This window comes from Euprymna scolopes, chromosome 36, assembly GCF_053919585.1.
Source record: "Euprymna scolopes isolate OS-2025 chromosome 36, ASM5391958v1, whole genome shotgun sequence".
NCBI classification, from domain to species: domain Eukaryota; kingdom Metazoa; phylum Mollusca; class Cephalopoda; order Sepiida; family Sepiolidae; genus Euprymna; species Euprymna scolopes.
Window position 1 is genome coordinate 81,437,024 of NC_136517.1, and position 18,578 is coordinate 81,455,601.

Sequence of the window (18,578 nt, forward strand, 5' to 3'; positions counted from 1 at the left end):
CACTCTCTCTCTCTCTCTCTCTCTCTCTTGCTCTCTCTATCTATCTCGCTCTCTGTCTCTCTCTCTCTCTCTGTGTCTCTCTCTCAATCTCGCTATTTCTCTCTGTCTCTCTCTCTCTCTCTCTATCTATCTATCTATCTCTATCTCTCTCTCTCATCAGGTGTTCGGCATCAAAGTTTTCAACTATCATATTCAATTAAATACATTTGCTGTAAAATATTAAAGCAAATTCCAGAGAAAATAATGGTTGTTGTCCTTTTTAATTTGCTTCCATTATTACAGCCACAAAAAGAAAAAGCTACAAAAGAACAATGTCTCTGCAATTGCTACTGTCATCAATGCTGAGGGATGTCACTTTCTATTGAGCAACTACTATTAGTACAGCAATACAACAAAAAGACACTAACGCTTACTAAAATGATCGGACGTAGTTTTCAGAACAATGTCTCTTCAACTGCTACTGTCATCACTGCTGAGAGACATCATTACTCAACTATTTATGTGCCAAAGAACCCCTTACTCAATGCTATAAAGGATCCCTAAACTGAGTGTAAATAATTTGATTTTCGATTCAGTTATTTTTGTTGTTTTTTTTTGTTGTTGTTTTTTTAGGTGAATGATTACTGGGGACCATCGAAAAAATTGTTGGGCGACATGACATTCCTGAATCAACTGAAAGAGTATGACAAGGATAATATAGCGGTAAGCAATACTCATTATTATTTTTATTTTTTGGAATCCTTTGAGATGAGGCTTTATAATTTGTGTATTGATTTTTTTTTTTTTTTGCGGATTTTTATCCTCATCTTCATAGTTGTTGTTGTTTCACCATGTTTTGGTCAACTCATCCTCAGGCCTTCTTCAGGTGGTTAACTGCGATGGGATAGAAATTCTGAGTCTTGTAACTGTATCTGCAGTAATTACTGCCTTCCATAGTTGTTGTTGTCTCATCACGTTTTGGCCAACTAATACTCTGGCCTGCTTTGGTTAAGATTGAAACCGCTATCTCAGACAATGCTCATCTGAAACCGTAGAGACTCAACTCCTTTATCCACTCTGCTCTCTCAGATAATGCTCAGCATGGAGTAGTGGATAAAGGCGTTGAGTCTCTATGGTTTCAGGTAAACATTGTTTGAAGATAGCGGTTTCAATCTTAACCTAAGCAGGCCAGAGGATTCGAAAAACTCAATGAATGCAGTGGAACTGGAAGTGTGGAAGGCATTTGTTCTCGTAGCGAAATAATAATGAAACCAGTGTTGCTTTCCAAGACACGGCATTCTTTATGTTATGGTCTATCTTATTACGTCACTACATGGATTCTTCCAGACGCTATTAGACTTAAGGCTCCTATTGTGTTTTCTATTCCATGTTCCTGTCAGAGTTTAGTCCAACATGGATACTGAAATAATAATAGAACCAAGACACTGCATGCTTTAAGATATCTTATGACCTCACTACATCATTACGTGGATTGGATGCCGGGAGTTTTCATGCGATTGTCTCCCTTGAAAATATTAAAAATAGAGACAAACAAACAAACAAACAAACAGAAAGTGTTCCTTATATTTAAAGTAAACAATGCCTATTCAACTTAAATGTTCTATTGTATTTTCTATTCTATGTTCCTATCATAGTTTAGTTCAAAATATTTACTGAAATAAAAATGAAGTCAATTGTTGCCTTCCAAGATACTGCTTCATTTACGTTATGATCTGTCTATTTTTTTTTTTTTTTTTATTACATTTTGACCCCAAACAAGGCAAATTGCCACTTTGGTGTAGGGGGCTACTATCAGGGGCAACAACTACTGGGGTACTATGTAGGGATTTGGGCAGCAAGGTGTCGGTTCACGTTACACTTGAACTTCTGCACGTCAGTACTGTTGGGGAAGCAGGGACCTGGAATGGAATTCCAGAGTCTAGCGGTTCTGAGGAAGAAACTATTGGAGTAAAAAGATCTTTTACATCTAGGGATCTCTACAGTGTGGGGGTGGGATTTAGCAGCCTGTCGGGTTTGTCGAGGGTGCTCACGTCGTGGGGGCACAAGTGATTGCAGTTCGTCAGAGCATTCACCACTAAAATACTTGTAGAAAAGGCAGAGGGATGCAACATTTCGTCGATGGGACAGGGGCTGAAGCTTAGATGCCAGTTCAGGGCCTATCAGGTTTGCGACTCTCTTTTGAACCTGTCAAGGAGCGAGAGACTAGTAGCAGATGCACCAGCCCAGATGTGGCAGCAATACTCCATACATGGGCGAATGGTGGCCTTATAGAGGTACAGGATACTTTCGGGTGTTAGTAGTTTTCTAGCACGGTAGAGAGAGCCCACCTTTCTTGCAGCGGCCCTGCATTACACGTTATTATTATTATTACACATTGCCACATGGATTCTCCTACATGCTACGAATAGTCATTGTAACAAAGAGAAAGTCGATATGATGAATCCAGAAATAATCTCTTGCAACCATCGATAGCTGTCCTGACCCGGCGTTGCCCGGGAGCCTTTTTACTTTTGTTTTCTTTTTTTTTTTTCTCTCTCATTTTCCCCCTCCACACCTTTTATCTTTTCTCTCAATTAATTTCTTGTAAAAAAAAAAAAAAAATATTTACTTTTCAAAACGATGATTCAATAAAGAGATATAGATTGTGCAATAAAATCAACAGAATGTCTTACAAAATGTTCAAATTTAAATCCCAGAAATATTTTCATTTTTTTTTTTTATTAATTAATGAAAAAAGTAAACATAGTACAAAATTATATCTATATTATATTCCTCTTGATCTGTTTGTCTGTCTTTATCTGTCTGTCTATTCCGCTTTTTTCGCAGAAACTACTTGGACTGATCTGTCTGAAATTTTGTATGGATGTGTGTTATTATAAGTTACAGCAAACTAAGTATTATAGTATCCGTACAATGCACAGTTAGGGATGAACAGAGATAAGTTGGTGAATGCTCTGATGAACTGCAGACACTTGTGCCCCCACGATGTAGACACCCTCGACAAACCCGACAGGCAGCTAAATCCCACCCCCACACAGTAGAGATCCCTAGATGTAAAAGATCTTTCTACTCCAGTAGTTTCTTCCCCAGAACCGCTAGACTCTGGAATTCCATTCCAGGTTCCTGCTTCCCTAACTGTACTGATATGCAGAAGTTCAAGTGTAACGTGAACCGACATCTTGCTGCCCAAATGCCAACATAGTGCCCCAGTAGTTGCTGCCCCTGATAGTAGCCTTGTTTGGGGTGAAAATGTAATAAAAAATTTTTTAAAAAATGAGTAGTTAGAGGAGCGCATATATTTTTTGGATATGGAGGGACACATGCATACACACACACACACACACACACACACACACACACGCACATACACACACACATGTGCATACACACATGCATACGCATGCATAGGGATTCATTCCTGAAATGATCATATAATTATTTTTTTATCTTACAGCATCACATCATGACACGAATCCGCACTGATTATCTTACCAATCCAGAGTTCGACCCATCCAAAGTTGCGAAGGCTTCATCTGCAGCCGAGGGCCTTTGTCGGTGGATCATGTCGATGGAGATCTACGATACTGTAAGCAAAGCTGTCGCTCCAAAGAAGATAAAACTTGCTGAAGCTGAGACAACCTTAAATGCAACCATGCAGAAACTCAAATCCAAGCAGGCTGAGCTGGCTGCTGTGGAGAAGCGCCTCGCCGATTTGAAATCCTCCTTCGAACAAATGACGGCGAAGAAAATTGAATTGGAAAACAATGCCGACCTGTGCGAAAAGAAACTCATGCGTGCAGAAAAGCTGATTGGTGGACTTGGTGGAGAGAAAGAACGCTGGACGACAGTGGCCGCAGCGTTACAGAATACGTACGACAATTTGATAGGAGACGTACTTGTTGCCGCTGGTGTGATCGCCTATCTTGGACCCTTCACAACAGCTTTTAGAGAGAATTGCACAGCGGATTGGGCTCAAGTCTGTAAGGTAAGTGAGACAGGCACTTTCTTTCTTTTTGCTCCTCAATGTGAATCAGGAAAGAATTGGTCTATTATTAGTAACGAATATTTTTAGTCTTGTTTACTAAAGAATCACCACTTATCAAGACCAACTCAAGGATAAGGGTTAAACTCCTCATCATACCTTATAAATCAGATAATTCTATTGTTGGCATTGGTTTTCCCGATATTTTTCTAGTCAAAATTCTTCTAGAAAGACATCAGGTACTTACAGGAGCGGTAACCTAAAGGTTGCCAACATCTCAAATGAATATGATTTTGTGGAACGAACTGGATTCAAGCTGAGAACATCCAGATCGTCAGTCCATGTATCTTATCAGTTGACCACTGTCACCTTCCAAGGGTCAAATGATGGTGGATAGTGAGACAACGCTGTGATCGTTGATAATAATGGTGGTGATTGGACAGAATTTGATTATTTAAGAGGTCCGCTCAACAAGAATTTGTTTATATTGAACTTGAAAATGACCATGTTGTTTACAGCTGGGAAGCAGTCTTGCAGCATTGTGCTTCACAAATGGGCAGTTGTAAGAAAGAAACTTTGCCCATGGAAGTTTTGTTTAGTTTTTAGGTAGAGAGAAAAAGAGAGAGAGAGAGTGGGGGGGACTATTGACAATGGTTTTAGCTAGACAAGTTTTTGCTGTGAATGTTTTACTGGGCCATAGATTGAATCTCAGTTGAGCATCTGCCATGAAAATAATGATAAAGTAGAGAAATAGCCGGTAAGGAATAGAAAAGGTAATCACAATAATCTATTGAGGCAAGAAAGGGTGCTCTAAGCAGCACCTCCTCAAAGGTGGTAACAGTACTCCATCTTCGGATGAATTTGACTCTTTTACAGGTAAAGAATTACGTTGTCAGAAGTGATACACCTTCTGGAACGGTAGAGAGTATATACCTTGAAAGTCATTTTCCTATTTGAGGTGTGTTGCAAGATTTTTTATATAATTACAGAGTATGATTAAAGAAAGTTGGAAGGTTCTACTTATAGACACTGGCAATAGGAATTGACCAATCAAATGGAACCACGCTCTGCTAGCAACCAATCAGAAACCGGAATCACTCAATAAAATATACTGGATATTTTAGAATTCCCACACATAATTTTTCGTGTCCATAGGAAAAGGAATCTTGTGCTGTTTCTTATTTTATTTTTCTAAAACACACATGCATTAAAATTTATAAATTCATTAGCACGGGAATACAGCATTCACCCACACCAAACCTCTTGGGTCAAAAAGCAGGACACTTGAGAAATGGCCAACGTAGTTGAAAGCACTTTTTTTTTTTTTTCGTTAAAAATATGTAATTTTGACCAATCAGGGCTCGATTTAAAAAACTTATTTTTTGCAAGCCTCTGGGAGCCTCTAAAGAAATATAAAAGGCAAGAAGAACTTCTCTCATCAGAGAGGGGCATCAGACACCAGCAGAAAGATAAGTCGAAAGTCAAACGCTTGCTGAGCAAATTCAGTAGCTAAAACGACAGTTTTCTCGTAGATCAAAGAACATTGCTTGACTCTTTCTTTCTCTCACTTCCCTACAACATGTAGTCAGACTCTTTCTCTCACGCTATCAAGTTTTCACCTTGTTCCTCATTTCCTTCTTTCATACAGACTGCTGCCTTTGCTCACACTAAAAAAAGTAATTTTTTTCTTTTAATGAAAATAAACAAAAGTTTATTTTACATTATTTGGTAGTGTATTTGTTTTCATTTATTTGTTCCGGGGGGGGGGGACTTATGCAAGTACCCAACACTCTTCATCTTCAAAACTCTGACAGTTCAGGACTTATATAGACTAGCTACCCACCGAAAACTATTTTTCATCTCAGGATTTATACAGATTAGCTACTCAGAAGAAACTCTTCTACAATTAAAGATGGCTTTCAATTAAAAAAAGTAGGATTTTTATAGGCCGGAGCCATTCCTGACAGACAGTGAGGTAATAGGGACCAGTGCTATTATGAAAACACCATCTATAGAAGATTGCCTATTAATGCTAAAGATTGTTTCAGCTGCAGTAAAGGGTGGATGACCTTCCTAACACAAAACCAGTGAGATGATAGGGACCAGTTCTTTTATTCAAACACAATTTCTATTGCCATGAGAGCCCCTCTTTCCAACACTGGTCATATCTAAATAATTCAGTTGCACTTTGTTTTATGTCCTTAGTAATAAAGAATCTGGTACTTTTTAGAACTACACTTGCTTAAAAAAGAAAAACACAGAAAAATCTTTATGATGTACGTAGACGTCACGGTACAAAGATGTCATATTCCAAAAATCACATAAATTGATCTGGTAGATTTTTTTTTACTTAAAAAAATCAGATTATATTAGGAAGCCATAAGGAGGCCTGGAGTGGCCATATTGTTTTATATTTTGCCAAAATTAAAGCATGACAACTCAATTCGACTACAGAGATTTTGTATTCAAAATAATTAAAACATTTTAATCACTAAAAATCGTAGCATTTGATTTGCTTAAAAAAATGACTTGATTAATTTACACAACTTTTGGAATATGACATTTTTGTTCTGTGACAAGTATGTAAATCATAGATATTTTTCTGTATTTTTGTTTTTGTAATCAAGTAGAATGCTAAATAAGCACTGCATTCTTTATTACTTATGAAAAAGTGTGACTGAATTATCTCGATATGACCCATGTTGGAAAGGGAGAAAGAAAATGCGATCAACCCGCACAATTTTTTAAGGGCCCGTAGACAATGCCAGAAAGACTTGTATCTTGCTGAAAATATAAAACCAACATTTTGGTAATCTTTCAATTTTTGTAGGATTAAAACACCTATTAATTGATGCAAAATTCACCAAATGTTTCCATTATTTTGTCCAACCGCTGTATATATATATATATATATATATATATATATATATATATATATATATATATATATATATATGGTTAGTTTTTTTGGAAAAAGAATTCCAGCAGAGTGCTCAATTAAAAGGAAAATCCAAATTTTAAGAGCTTATTTATATTTTGTGTACAGAAAGTTGTTAGTTGAGACAGATCATTGGTACCGTCGGTTTCAAGCCCGATAATAAGGCCCGTTTAAGGTATCCTTATCAAGCTCTCTTCAGCGAATATTCGTCCTTTTAAGGTATCCTTATCAAGCTCTCTTCAGCCAATATTCGTCCAGGACGAATATTGGCTGAAGAGAGCTTGATAAGGATACCTTAAACGGGTCTTATTATCGGGCTTGAAACCGACGGTACCAATGATCTGTCTCAACTAACAACTTTCTGTACACAAAATATAAATATATAAAAATATATATATATATATATATATATATATATATATATATATATATATATATATATATGTTTCCATTTTTGTCTTCTTTCCAGCAAAAGAAGATTCCGTGTTCATCTGATTTCTCTTTGAGTAAAATTCTCGGCGAACCAATCAAAATCCAAGCCTGGAACATTGCCGGTCTTCCTTATGACAGTTTCTCAGTGGACAACGGTGTCATCGTGGCTAATTCTAGAAGATGGTAATTCTTGTAACTTCTTTTCTTTTTTTCATCTCTTTTATGGCATATCAACCCTTTGCTTTATTTATTGTCAACTTTTTTGTTATCGGTTTCAGTACCACCTTGTATCTTCCACTCCGTCTATGATTTCAATATAATAACTAGAATAAACGTTCCACAGCAGCAAAAAACAATCTCAGGCTCATTATTTAGATGTTGGCATTGCCTTCTCTTTTGCTAGTGGTGAATCCAGCATCTTAATCTATGCATACTTTGGACCTTTTGACCCATTAGTTTATCATCAGTCTTAAGTTATCCACGACATGTCTCTCTCTCTTTGACGGAATGGTCATTACTGACCAGTCATGGCACTCTTCACGAATCGTTACCTTTGATTCTGGTTCTGTGCCATTCTGAGCAACTCAGCCATGCTAATGTCTATAATGTCCTTCACGTTGTCTGACATTTTTGTTTTTGGTCTTTCACGTCCTCTTTTGACAGGGGTTGTACCAAAAAGCAGATCTAGGCTATCTGTTCTGGCCACATGTCCCAAAAATCGCAATTTCCTGTCATTGATGTTGTCCAGCAGTCTTCGGCATGGTCCAATCTTCTCCAGAACCCATTCGTTTGTATGTTTGTCCACCCAACTTACACGAAGAATTCTACGGTAGCACCACAATTCAAAAGCAGAAATTTTCTTCTTGTCAGCTTTCTTCAGTAACCAACATTCTGTACCAAAGCTTGAAGGAATCATTTGTTTGTGCATTGTGAAATTGAAATGTACTCACATTAAAACTATAGCAAAACTGTGTTTGTAATGATATCTGTATTACGAAAATTCTGATTTTGGGGTGAAGTGTTTTGGATGTGTTCAAGTCAAACGTTAACAAATTCCTAATGAACCGCCCCCTTAAGTAAACACTTCATCAAATCTCCACACTAACGTAATGTACTTGCAATAACCCTTATCCCTGAGTGGCTTCCGGGCCTTGATAAGTGGTGACCACTGTGTAAAAAAAAAAAAAAAAAAAAAGTGAGAAAAGGGAGGTCACTCTGTTTCTATAAGTAACTAGCTGGACATCTGGCGTTGCTCGGTCGTACAATACGCTTAAATATGGCATTTTAAGTTATGCAGATTGTGTATGTATTATTCAATCAATCAATCCTCTATTGAATATTATATATTACGAGGAATACTTTGTCTCGTGGACTAATTCGCAAAAAAGGAAAAAAAAAAAATAAAATAAAATAAATAACGATGATAATGTAGTTCATCAAACTCCGTCTGTGTTTGTTTCCAATATCACATCAGCTGACGATGAATGCCCTGGAAACTCACTTCTAATTAATGTTTACTTTTAAAATATGCAAACAAAAAATGATTTGCAGCGATTTTAAATGGTGCCTCTTCTTTTATCGTAAACTGAACTCATTAATAAGAAAAAATCAAAATAAAATGGTAAGGTTCACCCGGGCTTGAATATGGGATCATTCGATCTGTAGTCGACTGCTCTACCACTGAGCTATTTTTCCAGATGACAACAAATCTGGGTTTTTTTCTAAGAAGAAATTATTTGTTGAGATTTTATTATCCCCCTTGCCGGTGCAACCTAAAATAATTCCCTGTAAAAAATTTTTTATCTATGAGAAAGAAAGACTATTTTTAGGATCGGATTTTTCAATTTTTGATACTTATCGGACGAATTTCTGTACAAAACATATCTAAGAACACTGCCAGACATATAAATTAGCTTTGTGTTAAATTTGTAAAAGATAATATCAGCTGTTTCGGAACCTATAAGGAAGGAGCACACACACACAAAGCGACTTTTATATAATAGAGATTATTTCTATTTATCTCTGATTTCTATATCAGATTTGGGCTTTTGTTCAGAATTAGTCAGAAAATTTTACATTCAATAATTGTTAATTATCTGCCCTTTGTAGATTGACTGTTTAGAGAGTCTAAAGCTAGGTAGCTCTGTGTAATAGAGCTCATATGAGCGCTTGTGAGAAAATCAGCAGCAGCCGAAGGATAGCGAACTAGCAAAAATATTAGCAGCAGCCATTAAAGCATGTTTGCAAATTAGCAAATGTGCGCAAGCTTGTGTCACAAGGAAAGGAGAGAAAAATACACCATGTGGTCAAGGGTAAAAGCAAAAATGATAGGTTGATTATCTAATTGAACGTATAGTCCGGATCATGTGCTTCAATTGTTGGTTCGATTGTCAATGCTGCACCCAGTTTTTCATTGTGGCTGACAATCGCCATGTATTTGTTTTTCGTAAATACTGGAGGTTGGTTATCAGCGTCTGTGATTGTGAAATTTACTGTCGCTGTATCATTTAATTTTGGGTGGCTGTTACTGTCGGGTTGATCCTGTACGATAATGTCGATGCTCCAGTGTCTCTTGCTTTCACAGTCGAGTCTTTTGTTCAAAAGTAGAGATCCCTAGGTGCAAGAAAGCCTTTTACTCCAATAGTTTCTTCCCCAGAACTGCGGGTCTTTGGAACTCCCTTCCGGGATTCTGCTTTCCCAACTGCACTGATATGCAGAAGTTCAAGTGTAATGTTAACAAACATCTTTCTACTCATCTCCCTTCATAATGACCCCACTAATTAAGTCCCTGATAGTAGCCCCCTGCTTCAAAGTGGCACTGTGCCTTGTTTGGGGTGAAAATTGAATTTAAAAAAAAAAAAAAAGTGATCAGGGAGATTTATTGAAAACAATTCGTGATCTTTCCATCTGCAACATGATAAAACATAAATTATCTCTAACGGCAGCATCAAACAAGATGGATGTGTGAATATAAGTGTGAAGTGGCGAGGAGAAAGACTTTTAAAAAGCACATGCATGTGTGAAATATAATGAAATGCGTTGTTTTTTGAAGAACGCCAAATCAATGCATTTCATTTGCATAAAAAAAATGCCGAACTGGATTTTTGTTTCTTTATTTTTTTTATTTGTTTGTTTCTTTGCGGCAGTGCAAGATGGTGTGTGGGTCTGAGAGAAGCTTGAATAGTAGCGACACAGTTTAAAAGTAAAGGTCACATTACATATGGCTAGCAATCAATTTGCATAGATGCTAGTGTTATTAATATAAAAACTGTACCTTTTTTTATTGAAGAGTGCTAATGTTATTAATATAAAAACTGTACCTTTTATGGAAGAGTGTTATTAATATAAAAACTGTACTTTTTATTGAAGAGTGCTGGTGTAATTTATATAAAAACTGTACTTTTTTATTGAAGAATGCTAGTGTTATTAATATAAAAACTGTACTTTTTTATTGAAGAGTGTTAATGTTATTAATATAAAAACTGTACTTTTTTATTGAAGAGTGTTGATGTTATTAATATAAAACTGTACTTTTTTATTGAAGAGTGTTAATGTTATTGAAATAAAAACTGTACTTTTTTATTGAAGAGTGTTAATGTTATTAATATAAAAACTGTACTTTTTATTGAAGAGTGCAAGTGTTATTTATATAAAAACTGTACTTTTTATTGAAGAGCGTTAATGTTATTAATATAAAAACTGTACTTTTCTATTGAAGAGTGTTAATGTTATTAATATAAAAACTGTACTTTTTTATTGAAGAGTGTTAATGTTATTAATATAAAAACTGTACTTTTTATTGAAGAGTGCAAGTGTTATTTATATAAAAACTGTACTTTTTATTGAAGAGCGTTAATGTTATTAATATAAAAACTGTACTTTTCTATTGAAGAGTGTTAATGTTATTAATATAAAAACTGTACTTTTTTATTGAAGAGCGTTAATGTTATTAATATAAAAACTGTACTTTTCTATTGAAGAGTGTTAGTTATCAAACAAGCTTATGTAGGAAAGACTGACAGCTTTGATAGACATTATCTAAATAACAGAGAGTTTAGGCTGAAAGAGGAAAGACTCACAGGTACACTTTATCAATTCTGTCATCGATCAGTGAAGGAGAAATCCTTCCAGACTAAGACATTTCTAAAAAAAAATTTTATTCAAAACCCAGAGTACCTCTTTTATGGGGCACTAAAGCTTGTCCACATAAAACCCTGACCTGGCATATTCTTGTGGTTTACGTCAGCTGTTGGGTTATGCTGAAGCTAAACCACAGAAATATCAGTCAGTAAATGCAGAAGTAGATAAAATCTTTTACTTTTTATTTGCATCACATATTCTGATAAGTGTTGACGTGTTGCAAAACAAAACAACCAAAATTAACATCTGTTAATTTTGGTTTGTTTAACAAATAACTGTCAATTGAGTTATCTCTCCTTTGTAGATTGACTGTTTAGAGTGTCTAAAGCTAGGTGGCTCTGGCTGACAGTCAATTTGCATAGGTGCTAGGTTTTTTTTTTTTCTTTTTTTTTTTTTTTTTTTTTTTTAAATATAAAAAAAAAAAAAAAAAAAAAACGTAGCTTTTTCTTCTTTTTTTTTTTTTTTTTTTATTGAACAGTGTTTGTTATTAAACAGGTTAAAGGATGAAAGACTGACACTTTATATGCTCTGTCATCTATCAGTGAAGGAGAAATCCTTCTAGGTTGAGGCATTGTTTTAAAATTTTGGTCACAATCCAGACTTAAATTTATAATCGGCATTACCTTTGAGATAATCCCACATCTAAAACTCGAGGGATTAGTTTGGAAGTCACTTTCTAAAAACCGTCTCCGGCTCTTGATTAGTAGTGATCCATAAGTTAAAATTAAAAATGTAACCGATGAAAAGGAAGCCTTCGGGTTGTCTTTGACTATGATCGACCCATTTATATTTTGTATAACGGTTTTTCTTCTATTTTTCCTGGTAGGGTTATTGTAAGCAGCGACAAAATTCAAGAAAGAAAATCCATCCTCTTCCTACGCGCTCGTTGTGGTTGAGAAATAAATCAGAAACACAATCTGCGTACATGCATTGCTATGAAATAAGAAACAAAACAAAAAAAAACGTAAAAAAAAAACGATTAAAAAAGTCACTAATCCTCAATGCATACTAATCATCGGCTGATAATTCAGTATTTTTTCACAATTTTGTACAAAAGAAAAATAAGTCGACAAAATTCAAGGATCAAACAAAATAAAAGACATAAATATTTATGAAGAAAGTAATTGTAAGGAACAATAATGAGTTAAAAAAAAAAAAAATTTATTATTAACCCTTGGGCTTCGATGATATTTTTACACACATTGCCTACGGTGGGTGTGAATTTTTTCACATCACATAAAATCAAGTCAAGGGTCTTTGAAAAATATTTTTTTTATCAAAAACAATACAAACATTCAAACATTGGTTTCAAGCATGGATTTCAATCGTTGATTAATGCAGTTAGGGCGAAGAAGAATTCCATAGTCCTTGAAGACACCATTCTTATAGTTGTTTGTAATAGTAAAAACTAGGTGTTAAAAATTTAACAGCCAGCTTATCCTAAGGGTTAAACATGTGTTATTGATGCAAATTTGATATTTGTCTGAAGTCGAAAATATACTATTACTTCTATTAATGTGAGACTATTGTACTCTTTTTTAAAGCTCAATTCAGTTTAATAATAATAATAATAATAATAATAATAATAATAATAATAATAATAATCAAAGGAATTACTGGAAAAATACAACGAACAACAATCATGGAAACAACTGAAATATTAAGAAAAACCCTTGAATGTGGAAACTAAGACACAGGAGCAACAAGCGTGGGCCAGATAAACTGCTGAAAAGGCAAAGCATGACACACTACATGGAACCAAGAACACTGAAACCGCATATTTATAAGTTCTCTAACCCAATCCTACCCCCATTGCCATATCACTGCCTCACCCCAAAAAAAAAAAAAAAAAAATACTCCTGAAATCTTGACTGAATGGTATGAACTTCTTCACAACCATCAATTCATGGACGGTTGCTGTAATTTGGTACAGTGTAGCTTTTTCAGGATGGACACATGAAGAAATGAAAAAGTTGGATAGAGACACGGAAATTCTAATGTGTTCAGGCTGTACATCACAAGGAAGAAAGGAGGAAGATGGCTGATTGGAACTGAGAAATATGTCAGGGGAGAGCTTAGAAGTGTGCACCACCACTTGGCTAACAGTCACGGAGCATTACTTGCAGCAGTGGCGAAAGAGGAAGCAGAAGATAGAGCATCATTGTCAGATAAGCAAAAGTTCAAAGAAAGAATCGAAGTAGAAAAGTTGACTGAGTTGGTCAGTTTGATCGAGATATTAAGGCACAAAAATGTCAGGACATGTGGAATTTTTTGTTCAAAGGTGACATGTAAAGAGAGACAGGAAATCTTATATTTGCTGCTCAAGAACAAGCACTAAATACAAATGCAATCAATAGAAACATCTTTGTGAAGAACATGTTCTGATAAGTACAGACTGTGTGGTGCAACTCTTGAAACAGTGCCATACATTGTTAGTGCGTGTTCTACACTTGCTCAAAAAGAGTCCGAACATTGCCATGACACAATATGTGCAAATCTGCATTGGAGTTTGTGCCAAAAGTTTGGAACCCAAATGACGGACAAGTGGTTCCAACATCACCCAGAAGCGGTAGTGGAAAATGAGGACGTTAAAATTCTCTGGGATTTCATGGTTCAGTGTGACCGAGAGATAATTCACAGAAAGTCGGATATTGTAGATCTAAATAAAAAGATCAATGAATACCAAATTATTGATGTGGCTTGACCAAACGGCATCAACTTAACAGGCAAAAGAATAAGAAACTATGAAAGTATCAGAAACCAAAGATGGAGATTGCTAGGTTGTGGAATATGAAAACTTCCATCCTGCCAATCATCATAGGTGTGCTTGGTTCAATTCCTGATGATCTTGAAAAACAGTGGAACTCCTTGGGAATCAAGTACAACATCACCGAACTCCAGAAGTCCGTTCTGCTTGACACAACAAACATCCTATGCCAGGTTCTTTCTATGTGATTGACTCATTAACTATGCTCACTAACTTTGGTGTAAAAGCCTACTGTTGAGTAAAAAAAAAAATAGTATAAAACATCATAACACTGCAAAGTTAACGAACATAATAACATTAATAATAATAATAACATTAATAATAATAATAATAATAATAATAATAATAATAATTATTATTATTATTATTATTATTATTATTATTATTATTATTATTATTATAATTAAAAAAGGATAATGTCGGCATCCACCAGCGCCCATCGAATAATCATGAACAGTCAAAGAGGATGGAAAAAGCGAAGAGAGAAAGCACTAAGCAACTTTCCACTGAAAGAGTTTGAAGTAGACTGGGACATTGAGGAGGCTTGTTGCCACCCAAATTCCAGTGAAAACCAATAGTCATTGCCAGTGAGCAGTCAATAATGAGCGGCTGTTGAGATAATGCAAAACATTTGAAAAGATTATCGAAAGAGGTGGAGAATATTAAAAATCTGAGGACACTTGTTTTCGCCCAGATTGCAGGGAACACTACTGGTTGTTGTTAAAGAGTAATCTCTGTTAATGACTTATGTAAGAATCCTTAGTGAGTGAGATTACTACAACAACAGCAGCAGCAGCAGCAGCAACAACAACAACAACAACAATGCATACTAATAATAAATAATTGTAAATTATAATAAATAATTATAATAATAAAGAATCAAAGTAGAAAAGTTGCATATAATCTATATATATAAAAATGTAAATTTGGTTCGTTAAAAGTGAATGAAACCATATTACTACATTACCAATTTATTTGAAATTTTCAGACAACCCATCTTTAGAGTCGAGGGATGTTTTTATGTTATTAAAATAAATTTACCTCGCGAATTATTAAAATATTAAATAAAATAAATATATTTTTGGAACCGTTAGTGCGAACCTGCTTTGTTGATAAAACTGAACTTCCGGTTCGATTCATTTCACAGCCACGAATTGATGAAACGAAGTAGTTTTCATTTGCTGTTTACTCGATAGGTAAAAAAAAAAACAAAAAAACACATAATTCATTTGTTTATCTTCCAAAGTTTTTAATTTACACATTTTTTCTTTATTATATAAGGCAAAAAAAAGTTTGTCGGTTGCTTTTTGAGTTTTTTTTTTTTTGTTTTTCGATATATTTATCTGTAAAGTAAAGGAATGTTTGCATGTTATTAAAATAAATTAAGATCATTAAGATCGCAAATTATAAAAATATATATTTAATAGAATAAAAATATTTTTCATAACTGCGGGACTATTCGCCATTTCCGGTAGAAATTAGCCTTTCACGTGCACCACACGTGGACGACTTTCGAATTACAACATTTAACTTTCTAATTAATAGATGGGTAAAAAAAAATCCCTATTTTTTAAATTATATATATATATATATATATATATATATATATATATATATATATATATATATATATATATATATATTGTACTTTAACCTTACAATTGAATAAAAAAACATATAAATCTTTAATTAAACTTGGAAATACGATTTAAAAAATAGCGCGGTCCGGTAAGTGCACTAGCATTATTTGTTTATCTTAAAATAGCATCCATTTTTTTCTATCGAATTCATTTGTTGTTTCTATTGAAAACTATTTTCTCCCGGATTTTTGATAAAATTTTCCATGCGTGCGTCTCACGTTCGTATATAACAAAAAAAGTTTTTGTAGATTTCGGTGTGCTGAAAACGAATCTGCAAACTGTTTCCGTCGCAAAATATAGTTTCTATGATATGAAGAAATTACTTTTTCGAAAAGTAGGCGATCACTTTTCCATGTAAATTTAACTTAAAATAAGCACCCACTTAGCATCATTTGTTTATCTTATTTTTTTATTTTTAAAAGCTTTCCTTGCGAAGCCTACATAAAATAAATTTGTCTAATTCTTAATTTCTTATTTTATTCGAGGGGAGGGGGGAGGTAAATATGAAGAATTACTCCATCCTCGAAAATTCCTTTAAAATTACCACTCTTACAGGTTTTCGGGGTCGCTGAAAACGAAAATAACGTTTATAATTAAGGCAAACGAGTAGTTTCCAAGATATGAAGAAATGTTAGTTTTAAAAAGTGGAGGATCACTTTTCCATAATAATTTAACGTAAATGATCACCCACTTTGTGGCCACGATTTTTTTTGGGTGGGAGTTTCTTTTTACCCTTGGAAAATTCTTTTAAAATTACCTGTTTAAATTGCAAAATGCAAAAGAAATCAAACTAAAAACTTTTTTGCCAAGAAACACACAGAAAATTTTTTAAAAATAGCATCCATTTTTTTCTATCGAATTCATTTGCTGTTTTTATTGAAAACTATTTTCTCCCGGATTTTTGATAAAATATTCCATTTTCGTATATAACAAAAAAATTTTTTGTAGATTTCGGTGTGCTAAAGACGAATCTGCAAACCGTTTCCGTCTAAAAAAAAAATAGTTTCTATGATATGAAAAAATCACTTTTTCGAAAAGTAGGCGATCACTTTTCCATGTAAATTTAACTTAAAATAAGCACCCACTTTCTAGCCAGCTGAGAGAGGGTGGGAATTTTCCCATGTTTATTGGCTAAACAGCTTTCGCTTATGCTCGTGCGTAGCATAAACGAAGGCTACGGCTTTGAAATGGAAAATAGTCCCCAGAGTTCAGGGGTTATTACCATGCAAAAGAAATCAAACAAAAACCTTTTTAGCCAAGAAACACAGAAAAATGCCCCTCTCTCAGGTGGTCAGAAAGTGGGTGCTCATTCTAAGTTAAATTTACATTGAAAAGTGATCACCCACTTTTCGAAAAAGTAATTTCTTCATATCGTGAAAAATTTCTTTTTGCGACGGAAACGGTTTGCAGATTCGTTTTTAGTACACCGAAATCTACAATAAAATATTTCGTTATATACGAACATGAGACGGGCCTTAAAGTAAAATAATACCGGATTTTTGGAGCAGATTTGTCATTTAGTTGTACAAATATCCTCAAACCAGGTAATCACTAAAAGGGACTCTTAAAAGTCGTCACCTGTATCGAGCAAAAGTTTAAAACCACTGATTATATGTCAGCCTACGTCACAGTAACATATATTGAGTGAGTTCCTAACAGTATTTTGTATAGTTTTTTAGTTTTAATTAATTTTACCAAAATTTCCCCAAACTTAATGTATCTGATACAGTCTGCCGCCATTTGTATTTTTCAAATATACCGATAAACACTGCATGTTTTTGAACCGATTAAACATTATACATGACATAAAAACACTACAATCTTATCCAGTTAGGTAGAACATTTACTTTTCTTGCCTTTGATAACATTTATTTGTTATATATTTATTTTTTGACAACTTCTTTGTATCTGTGTTTAGTAATACAAACCCTTTTCATTTAATGTAACGTTTAGTCGGCTCGAAAAACTGTTTATCGGTGTATTTGAAAGATACAAATGGTGGTGTACACTGTTAATTACGTTAAGTTTGGGAAAGTGAGTTAAAACTAAAAAACTATACAAAATACTGTCACAAACCCACCGATTATGTCAGCCTATGTCATGGTAACATATATTCGGTGGGTTTTTGACACTGTATTGTATAGTTTTTAGTTTTCAACTTACTTTCCCAAACTTAACGTATTCAACAGAGTCTGCAACCATTTCTGTTTTTCGAGCCGATTAAACATTTTACATTACATAAAAAACACTAAACAATTATCCAGTAAGGTAGAAACAGAACTTACCTTACCTTTCATTTATTTGTTTTTGACAACTTTTCCGAATCTGTGTATAGTAACCCTTCCCCCATCACTCAAATATCAATTACTAATTCACATTTTTGTATACAGAAAAAAAAAAAAAAAAAAACATTTAGCGTTTCAACATTTTTGCTACGTTCAGCTTTATCCACTGATTGTTGGTTGAGCCCAAGCCATGATTGACGGTAATCCCAAGGATCAGGATCCATTTCTGCAAGAGTAACATTTTTTTTCATTTTCGCCTTTTTTTTTTTTTTTTTTTTTTTTTTTTACTCTTTGGAGTGGATTGCTGTACTAAGAATATAAGAAACATGCATTTTCTCTTTTTATTAGAATTTTCCATTACACCAAATTGAGCCACAGCAACGCGTGGCAGGGT

At 34.4% G+C, this 18,578-nt stretch overlaps 1 protein-coding gene across 3 annotated transcripts in view; it reads left to right on the top strand.

Moving 5' to 3' along the window:
- LOC145260629 (dynein axonemal heavy chain 12-like) overlaps positions 1–18,578 on the top strand; it is a 572,171-nt gene that overhangs the window by 274,671 nt on the left and 278,922 nt on the right. For all 3 annotated transcript variants that reach the window (XM_080118949.1, XM_080118950.1, XM_080118948.1), the window contains exons 49-51: positions 613–702; positions 3,455–3,985; positions 7,390–7,535. In XM_080118949.1, coding sequence (XP_079975075.1) covers positions 613–702; positions 3,455–3,985; positions 7,390–7,535 — 767 coding nt within the window. The remainder of the gene's footprint in view (positions 1–612; positions 703–3,454; positions 3,986–7,389; positions 7,536–18,578) is intronic.